The sequence below is a fragment of the Aquila chrysaetos genome, chromosome 18 (genome assembly GCF_900496995.4).
Source record: "Aquila chrysaetos chrysaetos chromosome 18, bAquChr1.4, whole genome shotgun sequence".
In the NCBI taxonomy this organism is placed as follows: domain Eukaryota; kingdom Metazoa; phylum Chordata; class Aves; order Accipitriformes; family Accipitridae; genus Aquila; species Aquila chrysaetos.
In genome coordinates this window covers 17,341,147-17,368,547 of record NC_044021.1, presented here as the reverse complement: position 1 = coordinate 17,368,547, position 27,401 = coordinate 17,341,147, and the positions used below count along the sequence as shown (strand labels likewise).

Sequence of the window (27,401 nt, the reverse complement as noted above, 5' to 3'; positions counted from 1 at the left end):
TTTACTGAAAAGAATGTACTTAAACTTTTTCCTTTTTTTTTTTTTTTTTTATGGCTACCTCATTTTGGGATTAGCTAACAATCCACAAGGGTAAGCTTTCTACCTCTCACTTTTGGTTTTCAACTGAAGAGCTCTGAATTTAAACACAAATAATTATTATAGTCCTTAAACTCCGGTTACAGTCCCCAAGGTATTCTTTCAGAACTTTAATAGCAATCTTGTTCCAACTTGATAGTAGGTTGTATCAAAAAAGGTAACATAACCATATTGCAAGTTTTATACTAATCCTTCATTTTTCAGCTAAACACGTAATTTCTTATATTGCATAATAAATTACCATTGTCCATGAAGGTTACATTTACTACATTATTGCATGATCTAGCTTTTTTATACTAGCACATTTTCCATTTAAAAACAGTGGGAAAAGCATTTTTTATACATGTATGATGAGATGAAATATTTTTGACCTGGGGAAAACAAACTGAGTAGTTGAGACAAACAGAATTTAATTACTGACTGCTCACTGAACTAGGTGCTGACCTACCCTTAAAAATCTTGGGACAACTGACTGACCAGTGTGTTTTATCTTGAGGCTGAAAAGAAAAAAAAAAAAGCCTCAAACATCATACTCTCTGCTGAGCTGGAGAAAAGAATTATTTGCTTCTCAATCTACTAAGCTGATAAAGTCCTTCTCCAGGCTTCAGTTATCCAATTTTTTTTTTCATTACATGTGGAAATGGTTGCATGTGGTTAATATTAAAAAGATTGCCATACCACAGACCTCATCAGATAACCAATCTAATTTCTGAGACTGGCTTCTTAATCTTGTTTCCATCTTCATGTTCTTTTCCTCAGAAGTGTTTGAGGAAATAGTGAGTAAATGTGAGAATGAGGAGATAACTTCTTCCAGTTCAATGCTTCTGACCAATCATAGGCTCAAACTTGTAGTTTTTAGTAAGACTTCCCATCTAGTGGACTAGTCTGGTATATTTCACTGTGAAATGAAGTAAAATAGACAGAACCACAGTGCTTCAATACCAGTTCTTTCATTGTGATTTGATCATGGGGATCACTTGTCTCCCAAGCAGTCACTCCTGTGAGTACTGGCATAAAAGGGCTAGTCTGAGCTATTATGAAACTGAAGCTGGTTTTCTACTGCTGATGTTTTGGGATTGGTTTGTTTGTTTTGTAGAGTGTAGGAATACCACTTCCCACATGAAGCAAAAGTGCTTTCATAAAGTGTTGGCCTCTGATATTAACTGATGTTAACTTTGGACATCAGAAAAGAGAAATAAAATTTGTGAATTAAAAATAATCCAACAAAACTTAAAACTTTGTATTTTCCATATCAATGTCCCATTTGTTTACTGTTATTGTTGGAAGGCTGTATGTTATGTCTTATCTGACTTCAGCATTTCTTTCAGCTTTCAGACAGAGGACACACAGAAAGAGAGGAGCAGAAAGAAGATAACAATAGCACCGAATGCAACGAACTAGGAATCATGGATCTGAAATTTACTTCATCAAGAAAATACATTTCCATCAGTGTACCTTCCAAATCTCAAACTATGTCTCCTCATATCAAATCAGTAGATGATGTTGTAGTTCTTGGCATGAATCTCAGCAGATTTAACAAACCTACTCAATTTTTCATCTGTGTTTCTGGAGTTTTTATGTTTTATCTAATCTATGGATATTTACAGGTAAACACTATGAACTTGTCTTGGGCCAATTCTTCCTACCCCTTTTCTTTTTCAATAGCATAATAATATTGTATGTATTTAATATGTATAGGTGTTTGAAATAGAAACTTATTGCAAAGTCAAGCTTTCAGAATTGAAGAGCAGTAAGTAATTGTATAATGTAAGATTCCATTATAGTTCATGTGCCTACAAGGTTTGGTTCAGTTAGACTTCCATAACTTGATCTTTTACTTCTATGTGCAAGATATACCTTTCAATATTGTTTTGAATGTGTATTTTTTAAATGTGATTTCATAGTCTTCTGAAAACAAACAAATTGTAGAACCATACAGACTGACATGTAAGTCTTCATTGGTGTTGAAACCTTTAGGATCTCCTTGAGTTCTGTGAGTGCCATACAGTAGTAGCCTATTGTTCTTTCTGCTATCCCTTCAGGACAGAGCTGAAACATGTGCTATGGTTGGTTGTTAAGCAGAAGCATAATGTTTATGCCGTTTTAGTTAAACATTTCTCTTCCTGCTAACCTTTTCTCTTTTATCTTAAGCAGCTACATTTCTGTTCCTTTTTTAAATTTTTTTTAGTTCAATGAGTCTTCTCAATAAAGCAGTGATTTAAAAAGTTAATGATTAAAAATCACCATGTTTCCAATGCAATTTTCAAAAACAGCTGAGAAGTTTGTTAAAGTTACTTCCAAAGAGTTATTGGTAATTGAAAGCAGACTCTCAAAAAGGAAAATATTAGGTAGCCTTTTGTTTCTATAACTGACACATCTACATAATTCTATATGCAGTGCATGTATTTTTCCATAACAAATTGCTCTGGTTTTGGATGTTCTACAGCGTGCAAATTTATAAAATCACAAATGATGTTTAATGTAGGTACTCAAAATATTAGGTGCCCATTCCTGAGAGATGAAAATTAGCAGTAAATATGTCTGTTAGAGAAAGTTTGCATTTAATTTATTGTGAGCTATTTAAACATTCTGCATAAAAACAGGCTACTGAAGTAAATGAACTGAAAACCAACTGAAAAGCAGTCAGGAAACTGTCTGTAATTTGAGATAAATATTAATGCATCAAGTATATTCCCTTGATGAATCTATCCATTAATTTCAGTGGATTTACACTAGCAGTAAATTTTCTCATTGCATTTTAGAGAACCTAAATTGTCTTTTTCAATACTTTGCAAGTTATGTATGGCAGGTAAATTTTACTTAATAACCAGCAGCTGCAAAGGCTGGATTTGGATGTACATGAAGAAAAAAATCTGTTTATTTTGTTTTGAGTTAATATTTTGGTGTATGTATGTGACCTTGGTGGGTTTTTGTTTTTGTAGGAATTGATATTTTCAGTGGAAGGTTTTAAACCTTTTGGTTGGTACCTCACTTTAGTGCAGTTTGGATTTTATTCCATTTTTGGACTAATAGAATTGCAGTTGATTCAGGACAAAAGGAGAAGGTATGTGTTTTTCCAAGCATTTTACCCACTGTCCATCAAACTAGAAGCATTTGATATTTGTGGTAAATTTAACTTCTGTTTGAATGTGAATACTGTGAGGCATTGGTAGCAGTTACATAGTTAAAATAATGTGAATTTATTGCACAATATTAGAAAATGTTTTATAAGCACCTGCTTAGATTTCAGTCCTGTAAGTAGTCTTGTTGACTCTACTGTCACTTTGTTGCACTTAGAGAGCATATTCTATCCATAAGGTAGCTGATACAGACTGACTCATCTATGTGTTACTTGGGATTATCGTGTCTAGAACAGGGTCAACTGCACTTCACAGCACTTGAAACTATCTGTCACTGAATACCTTTCCATCTCAAACCTTGGCACCTCCTCAGCAAGAGGTTCCTCTAACATGCTATGCATCATGGAGAGTGTCAGAGGTCTGCTCTCTGTTTGCCATGTGGCTGTGTAGGTTTGCTTCAAAGGATGTGCTTAGGTTTTGCATTTTTCATTTAAGATAGCACGCATAACACCCTGCCATAAAATTATTCTGTTTTCACTGCAGTTGACCAAGGAGATTGTTGCTGTCTTGAATCCTGTGGATATGGGATAGTTTGGTCTGACTCAGTGTGGCCATTCTATGGCTTCCTGCCCAACTACAGCCTCTGCAACCTGTATATTGAGGCCCTCTGGAAGCTTGGATAGAGGCTGTCATGGTGTACATGAATTTTAAAATTGCTTTGAAGCATTATGTCTTAGTTGAGCATAACTAGTTTTCCTTACCTGTAGTCAACCTTGGCTGATTTTGCATATACTGATTTTAGGTAATAGAATTCTTTTTTAGCCAAATAATGTAACTTTGATAAATCATTCTTTTTATTGTGAGCACTGACAGCTTATATTTCAAGTTATCTAACTTTTGAGATGCATCAGATAATATTGCGTAGTTACCTTTTGGGTGTTCTGTAACTAGTATTTAGGTTTTGATTACCAAATAGTTGCTAATGCTTACAGAGCATGACCCTGTAAGTAAGTTATGTTGGAAATGTAGATCTTAAATATATTTTACATTTTATTTTCTATAACCTAAGCATCTTCTTGTAGACAAAAAAAAAAAATCTATTTCCTGATTTTTATGCAGAAATCTGTTTCTTAAATTTTAAAATTTTTTTGCATGCCTCAGAGTATGCCTACATCACATAATGAGTTACAGATAAGACAGGGTTACAGCAAGATATCTCCTTATGTTGCTTAATGTGGCTCTGACTATGCGTAAAAAATAGCTGAACATATGCACAACAATAATTGTAAAAAATCACTTCAGAAAGTGAGCACAGCGATTGCTAAAAATTACTGTTGGGTCATCTGTTGTCAGGTGATAATTTCATGAAATTGCAAACAATACAACTGAAAACGTTCAACGGGCCCCTCCATTCATGATATCTGAATCACTTCTCTCTTAGTTCTGCTGAGTTTTATAAAACAATGGTATTTTTTTCAACTTTCTTCATTCCAAAATATGTAAATGTTCATGTAAAACCTTCACCAAAAAAATTGACACAGTGACCATGACAGGTCTAAGATTCAGGATATCTTGGTATACCATTCTTTTGTGTTTCCTTTGACAAATAACCTGAAGCCTTTGTCTTGATTCTTCTGTAAATAATATACCTTCTCAGAAGGAGGTTAAAGAATTACTGCTTGAATACTTCATGAGCCATGAAGTCTTTATTGTCTTATATTTGAATACTGTTTATTAGCAGTAATTGAAAGAAATGAAATTTGAAATCAGTCATTTATGTGAGCTTTTAAATTTCTGTTACGGAATGAAATTCAGTGAGAAAGATGGTCAAGTTGTATTACAAACATATTCCTTTATCTAAATTTTCCAAGCTAAATCTCCTCTAGATGAGTCTGTAATACCAAGATGCGTATGTTTATATTTTATAGAATTCCTGGCAAAACCTACATGATAATAGCGTTTTTAACAGTGGGAACTATGGGTTTGTCAAATACCTCTTTAGGATATCTGAATTACCCTACTCAAGTCATCTTCAAGTGCTGTAAGCTGATTCCAGTTATGATAGGCGGGGTTTTTATACAAGGTAAGTGTTAGTCTTGCTATTAGATAATTTTTTTGTTGTTTCTTTGGGAGGCAGTTGTGTATGGAATCCTGTACTTTGTTAAATTCCGCTGAGGCTCTTGGATAGAGAGGGACAGGTAGCATTTTTCCTATAGGAGAAAGAATGTGAATTTCTGAAGCATCTTCTCAGAAAATGTACAAATATAATTAGATGAACAGAAAATGTGCGGAAAAAAGGAAGTTGTACAGGTCACTTGCAAATCTTCATTTTTATGCAGGCTTTCTTAATTTTTAAGTAATATAACTTTTTTTCCTAAACCTAATCAGTTCATAAATGAAACCTTTTCAATACTGAAAAGGAAAACTTGAAATGGAAAAAAAAAAAAAATCCAGCCATGATTCCCAAAGAAATCCCTACTCTTCTTGCTTGAAAAGCTTGATTCCTAAATTCCTAGTTAAAATTCCTGAATTTTGAATAAATGTTTAATCAGATATACACCTGACTTTACATATCTTTGACTAGCCCTAAAGTCATAGTTCATGTTCCAAGAACATAAAAAAGGGTCTGGAGAACAACAGATAAAGACTATAGTTAAGTGAAGAAACATACTTCAGTATTTCTGGATTTAGAAGACTTAAGTATATTATAGAAGTTCAATGCACAAGGATTCATTAATTCATTAAAGCTCTGCATGGGCAAGTGTTATGGAACAGAATCTAGAATGTTATATTTCTGGTTTTATAGTTAATTCTGGCCTTCTAGTTGCAATAGAAAGCTGAACTTCCAGAGGAGGTTACAAGTTTACATATGTCCATGCACGCACAGTATTTACCTTTTATTAGTAGTTATTTTGTATCATTTTAATGCAGAGAGACTGGTATTCCTTTAAAGCTTTGTGAAACTTTATATTGTATTGTAGTAGTATTGTATTCTCAGCAGCTGTGATTTATTATTGTTGTTGTTGTTGTTATTATTATTAAATTCAGTTAAAATTTTCAATTCAAAAAAGTTCCCTTGGAAGCTTATATTGAAAGTACAGCTTCTGGGAAAGGAGTATATTATTTCAAACAAGATATACTAACTCCTGCCTTTTCATTTCCCTACTCTCTTCCTTTTTCTACCCCCCTCCACATCCCATCTCTCCCAAACTAAAAGGCAATGTAGGGTTCAAAAGTACCCAAATAATCTGTTAGTGTTTGGGAATGACTTCTCTCTAATCAATAAAGGTGGCCAAACTGTCTTGCATGAGGGAAAAATCTTAAGAAAACATCTAGGCTGTCCTGAAGTTGCTGAGATGGTGTTTTGTCAGGGAGGATGTGCTTTATGTCATTAGGAGTAAAATGAAAACTGACCACAAGAATTAGATATTATCTGTTAAGATCTTCTTCCATGTTAGTAACTGCTGTTGTAGAAGAAATTAATTCCCATCATGAAAGGCCAGAGCATCATCGAGTCTTCTGCTTAAGTAAAAGAATGACATTGGAACAGTTTTTCCTTGCCTTCTAGTCTGCTAAACAGGATAAACGTCAAATTCTAAGAGTGTTAACAGTCCATTCATGTTGTTTGTATTGCTTTTGTAGGAAAACGTTATAATATTGCAGATGTGTCTGCTGCCCTATGTATGAGTCTTGGATTAATATGGTTTACTTTAGCTGACAGCACAGTTGCACCAAACTTCAACTTGACAGGTAAAGATAAATTACATGTTAGAGTTTAACAAAATGCTTGTTTTTTTCCTACAATAAGTGTTCCTTAGAAATTCTGAGAGTTCTTGGTGGAGTGCCTTCAGGTATCATACAGAAAATGCAGGTTTCATTGTAGCTTTGCACTAGTAGAACTATATCTGTGGCAGAAGAGGCCATTATTCTGTTGGTTTTCAGGTTCTTAAATTTTCTGGAAATTCCACTCTTTAGGTTGAAATGTCTCATGCTTGTTCTCAAGAAATACTTAACTTCCCAGTAGATATGTTAAAATAAATGTGATAAAATTCAGTTTGACGATTTTAAAACTTCAAAAGTTTAGTTGTCTTTTCTAAAAGATCTTATGTCTTTTTCCATTTCAGAACCATTTACTTTATATTAATTCACGGTCTCACTCAGATTTGCTGTAATTCTTAGTTGGAGTGCCCACATTCTAACTTTTCTATACTGTGTAAAATCAGAATCAAAGAAAAGATTTTAACCTGCTTGGGTTTAAAAACTTCATTGAATTTCTTTCTCAAACGACAAGGGAGAATTGGTTATTCATAAAATCCGTGCTATTTACTTGGCCAGTGTTTGCATTAATACTGAACCTTGAAAAGCTTTTGAATATTCAACTTTTAGTGTATTCTTCTTTTGAAATTCTGAGATTAGTTACAACAACTGTTATGACAGACATTCAGTGTGAAACCTTTATTTCTTAATAGTGAAGGCACTGATTTAAAAGTTTTGTTCCTAAAAGTAATGATAAATTCTCGGTTTTACGGAAAAGACTTTTTGTCCTCACAAAGTATTATTTCATCTAGTGTTAGTAATGATCAATTTGTGATGTCTAAACTGTAACTTTGCTCATAAATTAATTCTTGTGCCTTTTAATGTAATTTTAGTGCTACTGGTAGTGGAAGAAATCAGAAAAATCTGTGAATTTGTAAACTGCTGTGCATTTAATGTGTTTGTGTGGTATCACTGGGTGGCTACATGAAAAAAAAAAAACATTTTGAGTACAGTATGATGTTGGTAAGCATGTAATGATATTCTAGCGTTTCTGATGTATAGATTATGTTAACCATTACAGCTATTTTTGACTATAGCCTCTAAGTGCATTCACATGTTAATATATTCCTTTTGTAAAATTTGAATGGTTTTAAATATGTGCTATGACTTAATTCTGAAAAGATTGGGAAAGTTGATTCTTCAACTGTATGGGATAAGCTAAAGTGCAGCAAATGTAGTGAAGTCCTGATGCCCTCAAAGATCTGCAAAACACAGGATAAAAAAATTTTAAATGTCTTCAGAGAATAAACAGGGTTGTGTTTCATTATTAATTTATTTTTAACACTTCAAGTCTGTATATATTGAAGCTTCAAGCACTACCATTTGGAGGAAGTTAGTTCTGTGAAAATAGAATATAGAACTAGAATTCAAAAGTCTGGATCTCTCCTTAGGAAGGTGATTCAAAATTCTCCTGCTCACCTTCTGAGAAGGTTCTTTCTGTTTTTCTCTGTTCCCTCTTGCCTGTTTTGTTTCATTCCCATGTCACTTAATTTAACCAGAAGAAATTTTTCATGTGGGAAAGGTGGAGTTTTTCCGTTTCTTGGATGAATTAGGAGATAGATGGTTCATTCCTTCAAGAAATGTACTGATTTTTGGTATTGCAGAAATATGTAGCTGCCAAAGTGTAAAACCAATGATAAGAATTATTAAAAAATTTGCTTACTTTGCAAAATGGTATATTCTTTTGAATAATTACACTTTTCTTGATGTAAATCACAGAATAAGAACTGAAAGCAGAGAGGCAGAATTTAATTTTGTATGTTCATAGAGGATCTTCAAAGAAATAACAAAGTATTTAAGGATATTAAAACTTTCAAAACCATAAGCAGCAAACTAAATGTTAAACTTCAGAATTACTGTTTTCTAAAGTTGCAGTGTTATGTTACTGCTTTTGTACTGCCCAATAAATTCCTGAGTTCGTTCCAGTGATTTATGCACATTTATGTAGAACTGTTTCCATGCAAACTAGTATAAGTCTAGCATGATTTCACAGAACTTCTGCTAACTTGATAAGAAGAAAGCCATTTATGTTTCACAGTTCTAAGAGAGCAAAACTGTGCTGTGAGGTTAAACAAAACACATAATCTTTGTTTTCTGATGCAAAAGCAAATACTAAAAATGGAGCACGAAGAGATGTAAAATACTATCTGGATGAACGATTTTGCAAGTCTGTTTTGTGGTTGTTTTTTTTCCTTTTTTCCTGCTATTGAAATCTAATCTCAGTATTGCTGAACCAAAAAAGGAATCTATACAGATTTTCTTTACACATGAAAGAGGTCAGCCAAGAAAGCAGAAACTATCTCCTGCCAGAACAGGTACATATTTGTAGCTAAGGAAGAGAGATACTTTTCAAGATGGGAGTTGGTGCCAAGAGCTCAAAGCATCTCCTAGCATTATCAAATTGGAGAGGTAGTGGTAGATATCCTAAACCACTGTGAATAATAGATACAGGACTTCCAAAAGAGAAACCAGAAGAGAAGCGTGTGCAGGAGGAGACAGTCATGAAACATTGGTGCTGTGGGAACTTCGGCTGTTCTGGCATTACAGGTGCAAGTGGAAATTAACTATTTTCAGTGAAGACAGTAAAAATATCAATTGCATGCAAATTCTTCCACCCTAGACTGTTTGTACCAGTGCAGTTTAGTCTTTTGCAGACTGAGGTGTTTTGTCCTTAGCTTCACTGTTGTTAAGATGATATTACTTGGTTAGCTACCTCTACTGTGCCTTCTAATCTTATGTATGGCAGGCTTCTAAAATGTGGAGTATTAAAGAGGTCTTAATGGTCAGGTAAACTCCAAACGACTCACTAGTCTAACACAACACATTTTTGTGGTGGGGATTGCAAGTGTGAGAATGTATTGTTGAGGATATGTAAATATCCAATAGCTTATTAGTATTAGCAGTGTTAATATTTTAATGACTTCAAGCATCACATTAATAGTGTAAAATACAAAGTAATGTAGTGTTTCAGTCAAGTCTGTTGATGCAAGACCTCCAGGTTTAATTTCTTTTGGAACTAATTTAGGACCAGTACTTCCAATCATTTTTACTCATGCTTTACATACTGCATAATGTTACTGGTCTCATTCATGGTTTTGCTGCTGCTACTTGGCAGGTGCAGCGCTATCACAATGAGTGGAACAATTCTCTTCCTACTCCAAACTGTGTATGTACGTACTATTAACACTTGTCTTGTCCCTACATTTCTCCTTTCCTTGTGCACTTGCACTTCAGATTCCAGGTAACCTTTTCATTTCAGTCCAGTATTGAACCCATGTATTTGTCCAGTGATGTGCCTGGGCCATTAAGCACTGCTGCAAAAAGCATGATAGGGAACACAGATGGAGACCTACGCAGTCAACTTTACAGAAGTGATTTGTAGCAAGGCTATTGCTGTGCTAGAGGTGTTGTTATACCTTTGGACCAGAGCTGAAGCCATGTAGTTAACATATACTGTGGTCTTTAGTATAACTGACATTATTCAGGTTATCATGTCATTTCCATTGACTCGTACCTTTTCCAGTGCCTGATAACTTAGAATAATGAAGAGTCTTTTTCTGTTGCTTCAGTTGCATAAGTCTAGCCTGGGAAAGGAAATGGTTCCTAAACTAAAAATGCTGGTTTGGAAGCTCACATATATCCAGAAGTTTGCCAAGGAGGTGCCACCTTAAACTTCATTGGTCTTAAAACTGTTAAATCTTTCCATTCTGAAAATCCTAGGAGCTGGGATTTTTTTTTTTCCCTGTGTCAGGAGCTTATACTCCATTTGGTCTATCAGAATGCCTTTTTTGAGACCTCTAATTATTACGTAAGAACGTAGTATTAAGAAAACATAACACTGCTTGTTTCTAGTCTTCCATTCCTCATTCTTTTCTGACAGGATGTTTTAAGGAACCAAGACCAGAGCAGACAGTAAACATGATTTTGATGACTGATACCTTCTGTAATGTATACTTAGAAAAAGTGGTATTTCAACCTGTGTGCATCATTAAATACAACAGTTGCTATAGTCATAAAAGAATTGAAGTTTGGAGGTTGGGAAATGAATTGTGAGTGGCATGGATAAAGAGTTATTAATTTTTGTTACTGGAAAGCTGATTACATTATTGACTGTGTAGTGACTTTTTTGTGAACAAATACGGTAACCTAAAACCACGGCGTTTGTACCTGAACAGTAGTTTTTTAAAACTAGTATTTCAGTAATGAAAGATTTCCACTGTGAATCCTCTTGCATTTGTTTTACCATTACATCTAACATTTCTATTTGCCTTTGTCAGGAAAAAATAATCTAGGATTAACTACTCGAAAGAGTACGTTCTTTGGTTATTTATCTTTGTTAAAAATACCTAAATAAATGCAATTGACATTCTTTCACTCTTGTTACTATGAAAACCACAGCTGGCTTCTTTATAGCGATGTCCAGATGTTCCTATCAAGCTTAGAGACACACAGTGCTCAGGGGTTAACTGGTGGAGGGAGTGGGGGTGGACACTGCTTTATAATGGTATAATGAAATAGTTTTGCTGACATTTAGAATATGGGGGGGGGGGGGTATTATTATTTTTCTACTCCTGAGATTTTTTTTTTTTCAGGATAAGTACAGAGTGGGTTTTCTGTCACTACTCTGCTGATAAATATTCTGAATAGGTTTTTGTTTGTTTTTCTTATATTAGGTGTGGTCCTAATATCCCTTGCCCTCTGCGCAGATGCAGTTATAGGAAATGTACAGGAAAAAGCTATGAAGTTGCACAATGGTTCTAATTCAGAAATGGTAAATACCAGATTTGCAATTTTAAAAGAACATGTTCTGTCACAGACAAGGCATACAATGACAAAACATGAAACTTAATCAGCTTTTCTTTTGCATATGTAAAGAGCTCTTGGTGTGCTGTTCCTGGGGCTTTCTGTTTGTTTGTTTGTTTGGGGGCTTTTGCTGTTTTTTTGTTTTTGTTTTTTAACCTTTCAAGGGTGCTGCTTTCTGTGTGCAACTTCAAATGTATATTGCAGCTACAGAAACACTCATTTCTAGTAACAATATCTTTGTCTACCCTGCAGGCCTGAAATCAGCAGGGTGTTTTCTGTATGATCATGCATTTAAACCCTGAAAAATATATACTGTTCTTCTGGTATAGATGAACATGTGTTTACATGGAACACATTGCTTTTCTTACTTGCTAGACTTCTAATTCTAGAGTGTGCTAGCATTTGAGAGGCAGCCTTTTTTGAAGCTTTTGAAATCCGTAAAACTCTGACTTTCAGAATGGGTGAATATGTGTGTTCCTGATTCAATGAAATACAAAATTTTGAAAAAGTCTTGCTCGGTATTTTTCATATACGTATTTGGAACACAGATTATCTGTTCATATGGTCTGACTTTTTTTTCTTTTTAGACAAAACTTATGTTTGAATTTGGCATCTTTTTCTCTAAAGTCAAGTAAATACAAGAAAATCTTTTCTTATAACAAACACTATTTGAATATGCCATAAGTAAAAAAATTGAAATTTAATTTGCATATTTGACATTTAACTAGAAAATCTAGTTTCTCATTTATGAGAATAGCTTCATAAATGGAGAATAAATTAGTTAGAAGGAAGATTCCTTTAAGGCTGAAAGTGATTTAGGTTGGGTCAAGAAGTTTGAGCTGCAGGTTTCTGGAAAGTGGAAGAATATACCTGAACACTGTCAGTGTATTCTTGTTTTTATTTTTGTACTTTTTCTTGGTGTTCAGTGTTGACTGCTGCTGGAGGCAGAGATTTTAGCTACATGAACCTCACCTGACCCGATGCAGCCTTCTGTAGCTGTAATCTCTGAAATCCAAAACAAAGTATAATCTGTAACTCTTGCCCACTTTGCATCTTGCCAACAGTCATCTGACATTTGTTAACTGCCTCACTTATGAAGCTCCTGTTATCTCCAGAACTTTGCTTTTTATTCTGCGTTAGTCTAACAAATGTTGGTCTTTGTATTGTATACTCATACTACTTGTAGAGAATCACTGCAGTGATTTAAGGATATAAAGGTTTTGTTTGAGGCCTAGAGATTACACTTAATGGATTTTGTTCAGAGAATTCAGTGCAGAAATACAAGCAGAATTTCAGAAATCATTTTTCTAGGCTTGAGACTGTGGGTAAAAATTTAAGACATCTTCTGAATCAGAGATCATGTTTAATGGACAGTGATCTGGAAATAAAATTCAATAATAAAGGAACCTGTCATCTACAGGATCTCTGTTTTGTTGCCAAATTTGGAACTTGGCCTGGATTAAGCAATTATGAAAAAAGAAAAGATGTCTTCCGGCTGAAATAGTAAACACTGCTCTTGAAGGTTATACCTGGTTTTGCTTTGTGTGTGATTCTAAGAAAGTGACTTAGATCACACTGCCTAACAAGGAACTAGCAATGTGGTGCTCATTCCTGGTTGTGAAAAGTGAGGTCTTTGGGTAGTTTGGGAGAAAAGTTGGATGCAGAGGCAAATGAAGAACTAGAGATGAACTTTTGTGTATATAAACACTAAAATAAGAGCTCTGAAGATCAGGTGGTGGTTTTTCAAGAATTTGAAAGCAGTTCTGCTCTTGAAATGTATATTCATTGTCCTTTATTGTAGAGCAGTGATGTGTTCTGTTGTCTCATTGTATTGTTACCAGTTGTTAATAATTTTGCAAATAATTGGGATAGTATAACACAAAAACAATTCATGAAACCTGTGTCAAAAGAAGTAGGCCTGTAATTGACACTGAGTTTTTAAAGTGTAGGAGATCAGAGTGTTCTAGCTAGTAATGTGTAGAATAGTTCCGCTCACTGTCTCCCTTTTTCACAAGAAAAGGCCACTAAATGTTGGCCAAACAGCTGGCCAAAGCTGAATGCTTCCCACTGCATGGGAGGATGGATGGATGGGCAGTTCCAGCTTCTATTGTTGCCTCTACATGGGAAATAATAGGATGAAGATTTGTTTGTTGCTGGATGAAGATTCTTTTGTTGCTGTATGAAGCTATGAATTAAATAAGAGTACAGGCAAAATTAAGAGCTTACCTGTTTGCTTGAGTATAGTCTGTTCTGAGTACTGAACTTAGGCCAGAGCTGGTCATATTTGAAAATCTTGTATTCTACAACCATAATGCAGGTGCGCCATGTACATGAACTGAAGTGACACAGATGAAACTTATGGGACACTTCTGGCAGCTCATGATGATTACGTTCTACCCTTTGCACATTTAATGTAATATGGATCTTTACTGTGCAGGATAAGTAGCAGAAAACAAAATACATTTAACATATTATTCAAACTATTAAATTACATAGTTGTGTGAAGTTTTAATTAGGCTGCGAAATCCTGAATTTAAAGGATTTACCACAGTCAACATTGACCTTGGGATATTATTAACTGACTAGCTTACAAAACTACTTTTATGTAGTTGTGGGTAGGAAGAATGTCTCTAACACTTACTTTTCACTGTACGTCAGCTATTGTAGAAATCCTAGTAAAAATATCTTCAAACACTGCAAATTCAACTCTGAGAAGTTGAACATATTAATAGGGCCAAGCATTTGTAAGCATTTAATTTTGTCCTCGTAAAGTATCATCTGGTAATTATTTTCTCTTAAACTATTCTAGGTTTTGTATTCCTATTCAATAGGTTTCGTGTATATTTTATTTGGATTAACATGCACTAGTGGATTAAGCCCTGCAGTAACATTTTGCTCAAAGGTAGGTGTAAAGATTTCCTTTTTTCTATCAGGAACCTCATTGGAAAACATTGCTCTGTATGCTTTAGAAAATCTCACCACTTCTCTAAAGTTGTATTTTTGTCACATAAACTATTTAACTTGTATAATTCATATATTAAGCAAGTTGCTACAGTCTTTGATGTATAACATAGGGTAACATTTTAAAAAACAAAATAAAATCACAGGACCAGACTTATAAGCTTATAATTTCATTATTATTTTTCCATTATTTAACTAAAATTAAATAAGGATCTTTGCATGAATGCATTGTTGAACAGCTTATTATTGCTCAAGCAGTTGATTAAAGTCTGTAGTTTTATGTCATTTTGCAATACCTCAGGGTTTGTTTTACATTTTCCTAACAGGCTTTTTTTGTTGTTGTTGCAGCATCCACTTCAGACTTACGGTTATGCATTCCTTTTCTCCCTGACTGGGTATTTTGGCATATCCTTTGTTCTAGCTTTGATTAAAATCTTTGGTGCCCTTCTGGCTGTAACAGGTATGAACAAATGATATCTTTACTGCTTTTGGTATACAAACATAAAGTAGTCCTATCCTATTATATGCTATTATATTTGTTTCTGTTCTTTGTGCTGACTGATTGTGGCTTGTGTAGCATGGATCTTCACCAGCAGTGTGTGTCTGAGATCTTCCTGGTTCTTTCTGTGCCACAGTTTCAACCCTGAAGAGCCTGTTAAGTAATCTTGTGCGTATAGCCTGTGCTGTGTTTTAATGCAGAAACAATGCTGTTCTAAACAGAGGAATTGCAATGGAAATGTATAGCAAGGTGTAAGGAAAAGACAGGTATTATCTGAAATATGGAAGGAAAAGTAAGGATGTTCCAGTAAGGCATAGTAGGCAGTGTCATAGTCTCTCAGCGCAGAACTTCAGGAGATTTCCAACAAATGGTATTGGTAGAAAAACAGTGAAGAACTCCCCCCGAAGCTTCTGAATGTCCACACGCTCTCAGTGGAACACTGCTATAGCAATGTTAAATACGCACTTCAGTCTCAGTTCAGAAAGAACTCAAGTGGAACAAATGCTGACTTTTGTGATGGTCTCCTCAGTTCTTTTTATTAAACTGAAGGGAATAAAGGACGTGTATTAGTTTTGGAAGCCAGGGTTTGAACTAAATAAACTTCTGGTGGGCTGTGTAACAGCTGCTGTATTATCTTTAAATTGCAACCCGTATATTCACGGGACAGGTACAAGCCTGTTGTTAATGACAGAAGCAGACTCTGTCTAGTCTTTCAGATCTTCTTCTAGACTTCCGATATAATTGTCCCACAAAAAATGGAAGCAGTCATGTTTTCTGTTAAATGCTTAGTACAGTTTATGACTGTATCAACCATGTCAGAAGAAACAAATGTAAAGAACTCTGAGTAATATGTTGAGAAGATTTGGGCCACTCACTGGTGTATCTGCCAGCCACACGTGAATGTGGAACAATGTAAGTCCCTAAAGTATGTCAAAAGTTACAGGAATCCATTCCAGGCGAAGAAGGTCACCAAATACCATCTTGTCTGCTCCTGTGATAGTACACGCACAAATAAAAAGTTTCTGTCATGTGGTGTTCTCACCTAATAATATAATAATTTCCTAGCAATAAATGCAAGACAGACCTATCTGTGCTGACATGCTCCAGGTATATGTCCAGATGGATGAGGAAAAGGAGGACACAAAGCAAGAGGCAGTCACAACCATTAAGGATTTTCAACCTTTAGAGATATTCAGACTTGACTCTTATCCCCTATGCAACTGGACATATTCTTCGTGTTGAGTAATCAGTCATCTGGAAAAATCATATGGAGAGACTGAAATCCTACTAGCTGAGATTGGCTCTCTGTGAATGAGGGAGTCACTGAGCACAATGAGTCTCAGCACTGTACTGGGAAGTAATGTCATCTGGTTATGCTTGGTCTTCAGTAATGCATTGGCTGATGTGTGCCTTAGAAACAATGAAAAGTATTAAAACTAAACATATTCTGTGTGGAAGGACAATTGTATGGCTTCAGAGAAGGAAATGTGTTCAGAGCCTATTGATACTTTGTCTACCTGAGATCCTTAATGGAAGAAGCAGTATAGAATCTGATTAAATCAAGGGAATCACTAGTAAGACAGATGTGACAGAAATTGTGGTTCAGAAATTATTTGTAATAGTTCATTGTGGCTTGCATCTGTATTTGTGAGGCTGTGGCATATTTTAGTATGTGGCATTACATGGATGAGGCAAAGCTAGCTACAGCCAAATGACATAACTGTATTACAAGTGAATGCTTTTAACCTGTATTATTATGAGTTTGTAAAAGTCAAGTGACTGAAGTGTTTACATATCAGAATATCCTCAACTGTTGGAATAAGGGGAAATGACTGCTGTTCATTTTAAAAGCAGTTAATTGCAATGTTAACATTTTTTAGGTATTTAACAACACTAAAGGAAAAGTCTGACACTTGATCATTTTTTGTCATCTTCCTGTACACCTGTTTTCAAGCTGTCCCTAAAATTATTACTCTTTACTATATGCAACTGCTATAGAATGTAAAATTGTTTGTCTGTAGAAAATGGTTGGTTCCGAACTTAAAATGTAACTTGAGTGTATTTTTCAAAAATCAGCCATTGCCTATTCAGCTTCTTCTGTCATTTCTATAGTCGTTATAGTAGTCTATCAAGAGCAGTTATACCAGGCTCATTCCTTCTTCAGGTTACCTTTTCTTAAACTGCAAACATGAGTCACAAGGGCCTTGGGGGGGAAGTGTAGCAAGATGCCATGGAGCTACCTTCCTCTGTTCCCTCTAACCCTAAAAGCTGCTTTCCATCAGGTGATGCTCTACTTCATTCGCAGTAGTGGAGAAGAAAATATAGACAATTGTTTTCTGACCTGAGAATTGCATGCTTTGCTTTCCTGTTAATTATTTCCTCTGCAGCACTTCTGTTTCATGTTTGTTTTTAACAAAGTTCAGTATGTCTCCTGACTGGAAATTGGCCCAGATGAGTGTCTTGGTTCATGTATTAACATAGCTTTGTAAAAAAAAAAAAAAAAAAAAAAAAAAAAAAAAAAAAAAAAAAGTCTTACTGTGCTAAAAAATGTTTTAAAATGCTGTGGAATAGCAAACCCTTCCCAGGTTTTCTTATGCCTGACCTTGACAATCCTAACACTTGAGCCCTTTCTGTCTTGCCTGTAGCAATGTGAAAATGTTTATTGTGCCTTGGAAGAATACCGCATTCATTACTGTCCCTCCCACCCCCCACCCACCCTCCCCCTTCTTGGGGGGGAGTGGGGTGAAAGAGTTTAATGAAAATTGTATTTCTATTAGCAGAATGAGAAATTATCAGACTTAATTGGGAAAAAGAAGAAAAGGCACTTAATTTAGAAGGAAATGGTTACATAAATATTTTAATTAATAACTGATTTGAAAGAACAGAAATAATCGTAATTAGAAAAACTGAAGTAATTTAACCATTTTTTAAATTATTCATCTGTAAACTGTTTTCTAATTAAAACTCAATTTTCTTTTTCATTCCCCTTTAATTTTTCATGTAATAGAAAATAATTTCATTTGATGCTCATAGATTTCTTAAAATGTAAAGAAAATTGTTACTAAAAAGTTGAGATTGGAGCAGATGAAGCAATGGTGAAGGCTGTTTCCTCCACTACAAAACATGCTTTTAAGTAAATATTTGTTTGCGGGGGAGGGTTGGGGAGAATGAAGCTTGCTTTACTAGCCATAACAGCGTGAAAGTACATCAGAAGTCATTGGTCGCTTTTGTCAGTATGTTACAGTAAGACTAATGTGGATGTAGTTATACAAGTAAGGCTTTCCAGTATGGTGTAGTAAAAAGTACTTCATGGTAAGCAAAATATTTTCTGTTAATAAAAAAACATAGTTTTCTTTAGGTGCGGACAATTATACTAAGGTCTTTCTTAAGTGAGAAGCATGCACTGTCATACCAAGTATCACCTTCTCAGGCCCTGAACCTCCATAAGCTAAACTTGTATGCCTGGCTGCATTGTTACTTTTTTCTTTTTAAACATTTTCTGTAACTTTTACTCACTTACTGATTTTGTTTCAGTGATAAACTATGCAAGTTTCCCAGTACATAATTTGCTAGCAACACTGTATTCTTGTTCATAGCAGATAGGATTGAAATTGTTCAAATAATTGTTGGCACTATAGTTAATTTGAGAGTAACCCAAACAGATAGTTTACTTCCATTTTGGTAACAGGATTGTGTTCTCAACTCTTCTTACTACCCTGATTCTTTCTAGTGATAAGATCACATGTAGAAGGTCTCTTAATGGTTTTGATGAAAACTTCCTAAAGCAGTCGTTGAAGTCGGACATCCTTGGTCTCTTAGGTTTCTAACCAAAACTGCATTTCTCTGCACTGTTAGGTAACAAGATGATTATCCCATTCCACTTAAAAATAAAGCCCAAAACACCATTGAACTGTAATAACAAGAGGTGGAAATGGCAAGAGATTTGGTATATCCAAACAGTGATACCACTTTTTTCTGCTTTAACAGATCAGTTTATACCATCAGTTACTTGCAAGAATTGTTTGTTGCTTTAAGATATTGTGAATTTATTAAATAGCAAGTCTTGTTCTGGAAGTTTCTCTGCTGCAGATACTATGGCTGGAGCTGATACTACTGATGCAGTGTACTTGTTTCAAACAGCGTATGGTTCTAGTGCTATTTTGCACTGGACTGCTGCTTTTGCAGTCTGTGTTTGCACCAAGGATGATCATCATTTTAGCCAGATACCTAATTATGTAATGAGGTTATCTAGTAATTTTGAAGCCTATATTATGTTCTTTTGCTGTAACTTAAGTAAATATTTGTTTTCCTCTGCAGTAACAACAGGAAGAAAAGCAATGACCATTGTGCTTTCTTTTTTGTTTTTTGCAAAACCATTCACATTACAGTAAGTATTTATAGTTTTAAATGGGTTTTTTTATATATTTTATAAAAAATCATGTTCTTGATCATGGAAATATAACAACAGTAATTAATCATATTCAGGCTTTAATGCTTTTCATTTCGTATCTTCTACAAATGTTGGCAATCTGCTGTAAATATTGACTGGCTGCTTGATGCTAATCCTGCTACAGAAAATAGTTTCCATTTTTCTAAAGGTCTGGAAGACAAGCTATTCCATGTGTTGGCATTTTTTTATTGTTGTTTTAAGAAAATTCTTGCATAATATCTAGTGCTTATGATATTTAATAAATTAATTGGGTACTTTCTCTGTGGAGGAAGATTTGGCTAAAGGAAGTTACTTTTTCCATTACGGTATTGTTTCCCCTTTTATGAGCAGGTTTGAGTTCTTAGCTAGCCCTTTTAAATAACTACAAGCTTCTATTATCTTGATATATTAAAATGCAAGATTTTTTGAGCTTGGGTTTCTTCCCTTTTTTTATTTCAAGGAAGAGCTTACATTGAAAAATGCAGCTAAGTTGCTATATTGATCCTAATTGCTTCTGGTTTGAAACAAAATAGTATTCAATTTTATTGCTGTGTATAAATTTATTTGAGATCTAAGAACAAAACTTACAGCCAAATGCCCAAATGGAATTTACTCTTGATGCTTAAAATAATGGAGAGCTGAAACAAAAATGTGCTTACACTGGGAAGTATGGATATAAGACACTGAGTGAGAACACATTTTGGACCAGTAATAGAGAGTATAGTGCTCATAACCGTAGGAAGGAAAAACATACTAAAACCCCTCAGGACTACTTTATTCATGTGAGAAAGAACAGCTACTGTTTAGTTATTATTTAACTATAAATGCACCTTAATAAGCTCTCTAGCCAGGATGGGAAAAGGAAGGCTGGAAGTATAGTAATAATAAAGATTCAAGCAAATTCTTTCTCAGAGTACACTAATTTGTGGGGGTGTTTTTCCTTAAACTATTCTCTCCCTGATGTAGGGGCTTTATTTTTATTTAATCCACAAATATTGGTATGTAATTGCTACAGACAAAGTGCTAATGGTAACTTTTTTTTTTCCTCCTCCTCTTCCTCCCCTTTAGGTACGTGTGGTCAGGCTTACTGGTTGTCCTTGGTATATTTCTTAATGTTTACAGTAAGAATATGGATAAAATCAAATTGCCTTCACTGCATGGTCTTTGGAAAAAAAGCGTGGAAGAAAGAAAAACAAGGACGTTGTCACAAACAGTATAGACAGTGGTTTATGCCTTGTCTAGACTATGACTTATTTTATTGGAACAGTCTTCAACTGATTGACTTTCCAAAGGGAACATTATTAAAACCAAAGGAGCTGAAGGCATATTGTCTGCTTGCAGATTGCTATAAATGCACATTTTTGTGAGCCCTTTCTTCAGAGCACTTGAATTCATCATAAAAGGTGTTGTAGGCCATTGTCAGATGGCATTTTCAGGCAATGAAGGACAGCAGCTCCTGGCAAACTGCTGAGAAGCTGCACTCCAAGTGGGGCACAGTAGAAGACCAGTTTGGGCATTTTAATAATATTGGCCATGTGGCTGATCTGAGATGAGTTGTTCTTTGTTAATTGTCTAGGCGGGGTAATTTAAATGTAATACTGTATTAATGTTTAATGGAACCTAATCAGCAACTGATTGACCAAATTGCAGTTTTAAAGGTGGAAGGTTTAGAATATGGTATGTTGTCACTCTTTTTCATTTTAAATAAAAATGTTGGGGTTTTTTAAGTTATTGTTTAGATCATCACAGAACTTGGTATTTATTGTAATAATTGAAATTTCTATGGAAATCTTATGGTGTTACTCTTTTTGATTATTGCTTGCAAGTAACAAAAATGAGATTGAGTTTGTGCAGTCAACACCCATGCATTTACAAGGGGGGAATGTGCTTTTAGGCCTGAACAGGTTGAGAACACAGAATGAAAAAGTCATGATTGAAACAATGATGTAAGAAACTGTTATTTGCTTATTCTGTTGTGAAATACAAAATTTTTAGTGGCCTGTGGCCCTCCAATATCATTGTGGTGTAAAGAGACATGGAAGTCCTCTAAATTAGCGTCATCAAATCGAAACTCTTCATTTTCAATATTGGAGTAAAGAATAACAGCATCTGCTAATGTATTTGCAATATGTATTGTGTCAGCCTATGTGTGGTCCTGTGATGAACTTAAGAGGATTAGGGTACAGATTACAATTTTCTTTAATGACAGGAGAAGACAATGTACTTACTACCAGTCAGTCTTTTCATTGTGAGTTTAGGAAGGCTAAGTCCATTTATCTCTCCATAAGTTCATATTCAACTCACTTTTGAATCGCTTGCATCTCTTTCATTTTATATATTTAACAATAGCACTTTAAAAATACTAATCACCTTACAGTTCATTGTTCTCATGTGGTCATTTTTTTGTTGTTGTTGTGTCCCTTAGATGCATCTTGGTATGTGTCCTTTCAACTTAGACAAAAGTAAATTGGGTAATAGAATTGTATGGTCAGGAATAATATACAAAGAATTGAAATATCTCAAAGGATTACCTTCTGCCAAAAATACTAGTCTATGAAAGTGTTCAAAATGTGCAAAATATTTTTCAGACATTTAGGAAGAATTGCTGTTCCAAGGAGCTTGTAATCAAAGCACAGACACAAAATGTGCCTTAAACTTTGCTTATTGAGTTGGTAGCTAGCATATGCCATATTAAGTATGTTATTAAATAGAACACGGAATAACATAGCCATCTTAGCACAACAGGACAAATAAGTGGACTGGAGAGCTGCGCTAATGTAACCGTGCTGTTTCCAGCACTCAAGCTATTCTGGTATGTCAGCAAAGCCTTTCAACCCATATATACCCAGTGTTGCCAAGTTAGGAGAATTTATTGCGTGTGACAATTTTGGTTTTTAAATTCCCAGCTGCTGCATGATTGATTGTGTCCTGGATAAGGTAGAGAGGTGTGAATTTGATGAACGTGTACACCTTGAAAGAGAAGGATGGCCTGCCATGGCTCTCCATTTTCATGTTGCAGCCAAAGTTTTATGGTAAGATATGAAAAAGGGTTACAGTTTCAAATATGATGCAAGAGTGCATTTGACCAAGTCAAGGGGATTGATACACATTTCTTTCCCTATAATATTTATCAACTCTTACATTTCCTTGCATTCTTTTCACTAAATGAAGTTTCTCTTTCCAGTGAGGTTAACTTACCTGTCAAGTTTAAAATAGGGATAGTTTTTGAACCATTGAAAAGAAAGTAATTATGGAACACACACTGCTCTGTTCACTAGCTTGGTGGAACTTGGTAATTAGCATTTGAGCATCGTTTTGACAATTTTTCAGTCTCAGTTTTGCCATCTGTAAACTGTCTGTTGCTAAACTTTATTGAACTTCTGGAAACCGAATTATGTGAAAGCTACTATACATGCAGAAAGTCATAGTAAATATAATTTGTTTGACATCTGTTTTATACAAATAGATGAGAAGTCTCTCCCAAAGTTTCTGACTAGAATTCAAACGTAGTATGTAGGTTGCCAAACTCTATATAATCCATTTTGTCTCTATTTTCTCTCTCTGGAGAGTGTAGTGCTCACAATTTACCATTTAATTTATTCTCTATTGTATACAAGACTGAGTTAATGGAGCACACGTTAGGGGAAGTTTTGATTTATTTTTTTATGAATTTTGTTTTTCTTAACTATAGAAATGTATGTTTTGTTTTACAGGTGTACTTTAAAAAATTATTTTTATACGCAAATGAATATGGTAGGTTTAGTGTTAATAGCATAAATTTAGGAGTCAGATTTTTATTTTCATAGATGTGAGTTTAGTACTTGCTAATCAACACTATGTAAGTGTGTTAAAGAAAATGCACACACAAGTGAGAGTACTTCGTAATTTGCCACCTGTCATGGTCTGCACAGTTTCCTGCTTTCATTGAGACATTAAGAAAACCTTTGTTTCAGTGAATTGCTGTTTTGGGGGGTTTTTTTAGTTTTTTTTAATAGCTTTATAGTGCATGCAAGTAAGAGAACCTTAAAAACCTCCAAGTGTTCTTATTACAAAATTTTGTTTTAGGATCTTCTGTACTGTATATGTATGTTGGGTTTGTGTTGTCTATGAAATATGAATAAGGGCTTGGCCGCAAAGTAACTGTAAATTCTTTATTTTTCATGTAAGAGCACTTACATTGATTGGGGTGTTAGTTAACCCTTCCCAAAGTTGCTATGTAGGCTGATCATAATAACTTTTGCATTTTATACTCATTGGCTCCTGGATTCTTTATGGTAGGCATTATGAAACTACAGAAAAAAACATTCTTTCTGTTACTATAAAATACATTATCTAAATATGATGTGAATTAGTTGCTTCTTATGCTACACAACTTTCTCCTCTCTACAGAAAAACTGTGGTGTAAGAATTAGTTATAATGGGATTGAAGTTCACACTAAAATGAAGGCTGCCCAAGGTCTCCATTGGTGTCAGCAGTCTACCTCTGAGACTCCCTCTGCCTCCTGTGGAGGACTGAGGGAGCTCTGCTTTCCTAAATTAGTATGCGTTTACAGTTGCTTTCACATTACATTTTTGCATTTATTTGCCGAAGTAATTGACTGTGCAGTGGATTTCTTCAGTATTTCAGTATGTCAGTATCATCAAACTACTAATTATTCAGATACCTATATGTGAATACAAGTGTGGAAGAACTAATGCTCTGAACCCACCCTGAAACCTACAGTGTTTCCTGGTACTGCATTAATCTTTTTCTTAATAGTGTTTTACCACTCATGTGCTTTGAACTTACCAAACATTTTAAGCTAAAACTTAGGCACACATCATTCCTACTTGTCTGCCTGACCTTACTTGTCTTTCTTACTTTTGGATGCTAACTCCCTTTTTAACATGCTCTGTTGATACACTATGGATTGTTTCAGGTTTCTATTCCTGCATTTAAGGGCCCACATCATACTCTTACAAATTGGTCACATTCCATATTTTCTGCTTCATATCAGTTATGACTGTCTGGATGATTTTTAAATCCTTTTTTTCTCCACGAAAAAATCTTTCCTTTTATACTTTCCATTATATTTTTTGAAAGGTCTTGATGAGTACATGTATGAGTTAACTCCTTGACCTCATTCCATCTTTCAGGAAAACCTCTCTTCTCGCTTGCTTGCCTTTGAGAACCAAAGGAAGAGGAAATAAATTACTGCAAGTGCTCTTTTTTCTTTAATAAGTGCCTTCCTTACTAACCTGGTTTGTCTTAATTGTTTCTTTTATTTCTGCCTCCCATGCTCCCAGGCACAAACAAGCCCTTCTCTCATGTTTGACCACTGCTTGTTCAGTCATGAAAACTTTTTGAATTCTTCACTGTTCTGAAGAGGTATAGAATTGCATGTATACTCTGGAGGGCAGGAAATAATAAGTAAACTTCACAAGTTAGGAAAGTAATTAAATGGATTCATACTTTTTTTTCTGGAGGGATTTTATATATGGTTTAGGTAATAGCTCAGAATTTGTTAGTGGAAGGGGTTTTTTTTCTTTTATATTTTACCTGTTTAAAAATCTTTATATTAATTTTAATATTTAATATAAAACTCCTGACTATTCAGGCAGTTTATAGAGATTAATTTTAGTCTTGCCTATGAGGCAGAAAAATCCTATCTCCATTTCACTGATGAAGCAGAGGTGGTAACTTGCCCAAAGTTGCCTTAAGTCTGTGATGAGCAAGGAATAGATGTTAATACCCTCAGTTATCCTGTGCCCCAAATCCAACAGAGCCCTTCTGTACCTGAAATGAAACAGTACCAATATAAGTTCAGTTGTCTTTTACCCCGGTATTAGAGATTTTAAATTGTTTCTGTTCTGTGTTCTATGATAGTATAATTTAAAGCGAAATTAAGACAGCCATAAAATAGGCTTCCTGCATTTTGTTTGAAGCTTCTTTGCATTGTGTGCATTATCTTGTTGATTTGTTCTGTTTTCTGTGAACGCCACTATGGAAACAAGCCAGAGAGCAGCAGTCATAGAGAAGCATAATATCTTTCACTTTCAGGTGACTGGTCTGAATTTAGTTCACCTTGCTACTGGTCAAAAGCTGCTGCTATTGGAAAACTGTGAGGAATTGTCATAATGTAAGGAATTGAGAAAAATGATGTCATGCTGGATCTGTATCTTTTTGCCATTCACTTGTAGAGAAGCAAAGACAGTAACACAATAAAGAACATTCGTGCACAAATACTCAGCTTAGAACATAATGCTGACTTAATGCTTCTTTTCTATTCCTGGATCAGTTTCTGCTGTTTTGCTGTTTTTTCTTGAGGTGTGATAGTAATGTAATGCTTTTCTACACTTTTGGATATTTAAATATTTTTTTCTTTGTTCAATTTCTCAGTTTTGTGCTTCCTCTTCTTAGGTTTTCTATTTCAACTGTAAAGTTTTACCTTGTAATTTACATTACACCTGTAGTACTGTGTCCAGTTCTGGGCTCCCCAGGACAAGAGAGATACGGGGCTACAGGAGAGAGAGACCTGGGACTGTTCAGCCTGGAGAAGAGAAGGCTCAGGGGGATCTCATAAATGTGTACAAAATACCTGATGAAGGGAGGGCACAAAGAGGATGGAGCCAGGGCCTTTTCTCTGGTGCCCAGTGACAGGACCAGAGCCAGTGGGCACAAACTGACACCCAGGAGGTTCCCTCTGAAAGTCAGGAAACACTCTTACTGTGAGGGTGACCGAGCCCTGGCACAGGTTGCCCGGGGAGGTTGTGGAGTCTCCATCCTTGGAGATACCCAAAAGCCATCTGGATACAGTCCTGGGCAACCAGCTCCAGGTGGCCCTGCTTGAGCGGGGGAGGTTGGACCAGATGACCTGCGGTGGCCCCTTCCAACCTCAATCATTCTGTGGTCATAAATCTTACGAGCTTTGTCTGTCTAGATTCTAATACTTCCACTTTTTCCAAAGTGTTAGTAAACATACTTAAAACAAGTATCTCTGGGTTGGCTACAGTAACTCTGCTGAAGTTGAAGAAGCTGAGCTGACAACACCCAAGAGTGTGATGCTAGCTGAATAGTGAGTAGCTTCAGAGCACACTCCCCTTGAGAGAGAGACCTTCATTTGGTAACTGCTGCTCAATGCATAATGAGAGTATCTGAATCTCTTAGAGCGAATGCAAGGAACTGGTAGATTAAATTGATGCTGTCAACACAGAACTATTTGAATGTATTCATGAAGGAGTTCAAAGTTGCTTTTGTTTTTCCTGCATGTAGCTCTTACAATGCTATTGGGTTTTTTACTACAGCATCTGATCTGCAGGCAGCTGTTAGAAGTGTTGCTACACCACTTGCTGCCTGTTATTTGTCAGTGTTTTGCATGAACATGAACAGCTGTGGTAGATGCCTTCATACCTGTTCAAAACCCAGGTATAAATTCCACTTAAATACAGTTCTGTAGTATCAGGCATTTACTCAAGCGTATATATGCAAAAATCTCTATCATATAGCAGTCCTAGTTCCATATAAAACTGAAGCAAAATTGCTATGTCAGGTTGAACACTTGAACCCCAACAGCACTGAAACGTGCACACACAATAAATGCTGCTGTTAACCATTGTACAATCTGTCACATGGTAATCTGCTGTTTACCTGTAACTGCAGCAGTAAAGGGAAAATTGATCGAATAAATATCCCCTGGGCTTCTGTTAGTATGGTACATCTGAATACAGTGTTGTAAGT

The 27,401-nt window shown here is 35.3% G+C and overlaps 1 protein-coding gene across 2 annotated transcripts in view; it reads left to right on the top strand.

Annotated features, from left to right (window-relative positions):
* The window catches only part of SLC35B3 (solute carrier family 35 member B3), a 29,296-nt gene extending 3,387 nt beyond the window's left edge, over positions 1 to 25,909 (top strand). Inside the window, exons 2-11 of one of the 2 annotated variants that reach the window (XM_030041778.2) lie at positions 75 to 90; positions 1,425 to 1,703; positions 3,039 to 3,160; positions 5,105 to 5,259; positions 6,819 to 6,926; positions 11,666 to 11,763; positions 14,605 to 14,697; positions 15,105 to 15,216; positions 19,573 to 19,642; positions 20,753 to 25,909. In XM_030041778.2, the coding sequence (XP_029897638.1) occupies positions 1,503 to 1,703; positions 3,039 to 3,160; positions 5,105 to 5,259; positions 6,819 to 6,926; positions 11,666 to 11,763; positions 14,605 to 14,697; positions 15,105 to 15,216; positions 19,573 to 19,642; positions 20,753 to 20,903 (1,110 nt within the window). In that variant the 5' untranslated portion in view covers positions 75 to 90; positions 1,425 to 1,502 and the 3' untranslated portion in view covers positions 20,904 to 25,909. The remainder of the gene's footprint in view (positions 1 to 74; positions 91 to 1,424; positions 1,704 to 3,038; positions 3,161 to 5,104; positions 5,260 to 6,818; positions 6,927 to 11,665; positions 11,764 to 14,604; positions 14,698 to 15,104; positions 15,217 to 19,572; positions 19,643 to 20,752) is intronic. The other variant, XM_030041779.2, reaches the window with a different exon arrangement.
* Positions 25,910 to 27,401: the final 1,492 nt, after the last annotated feature.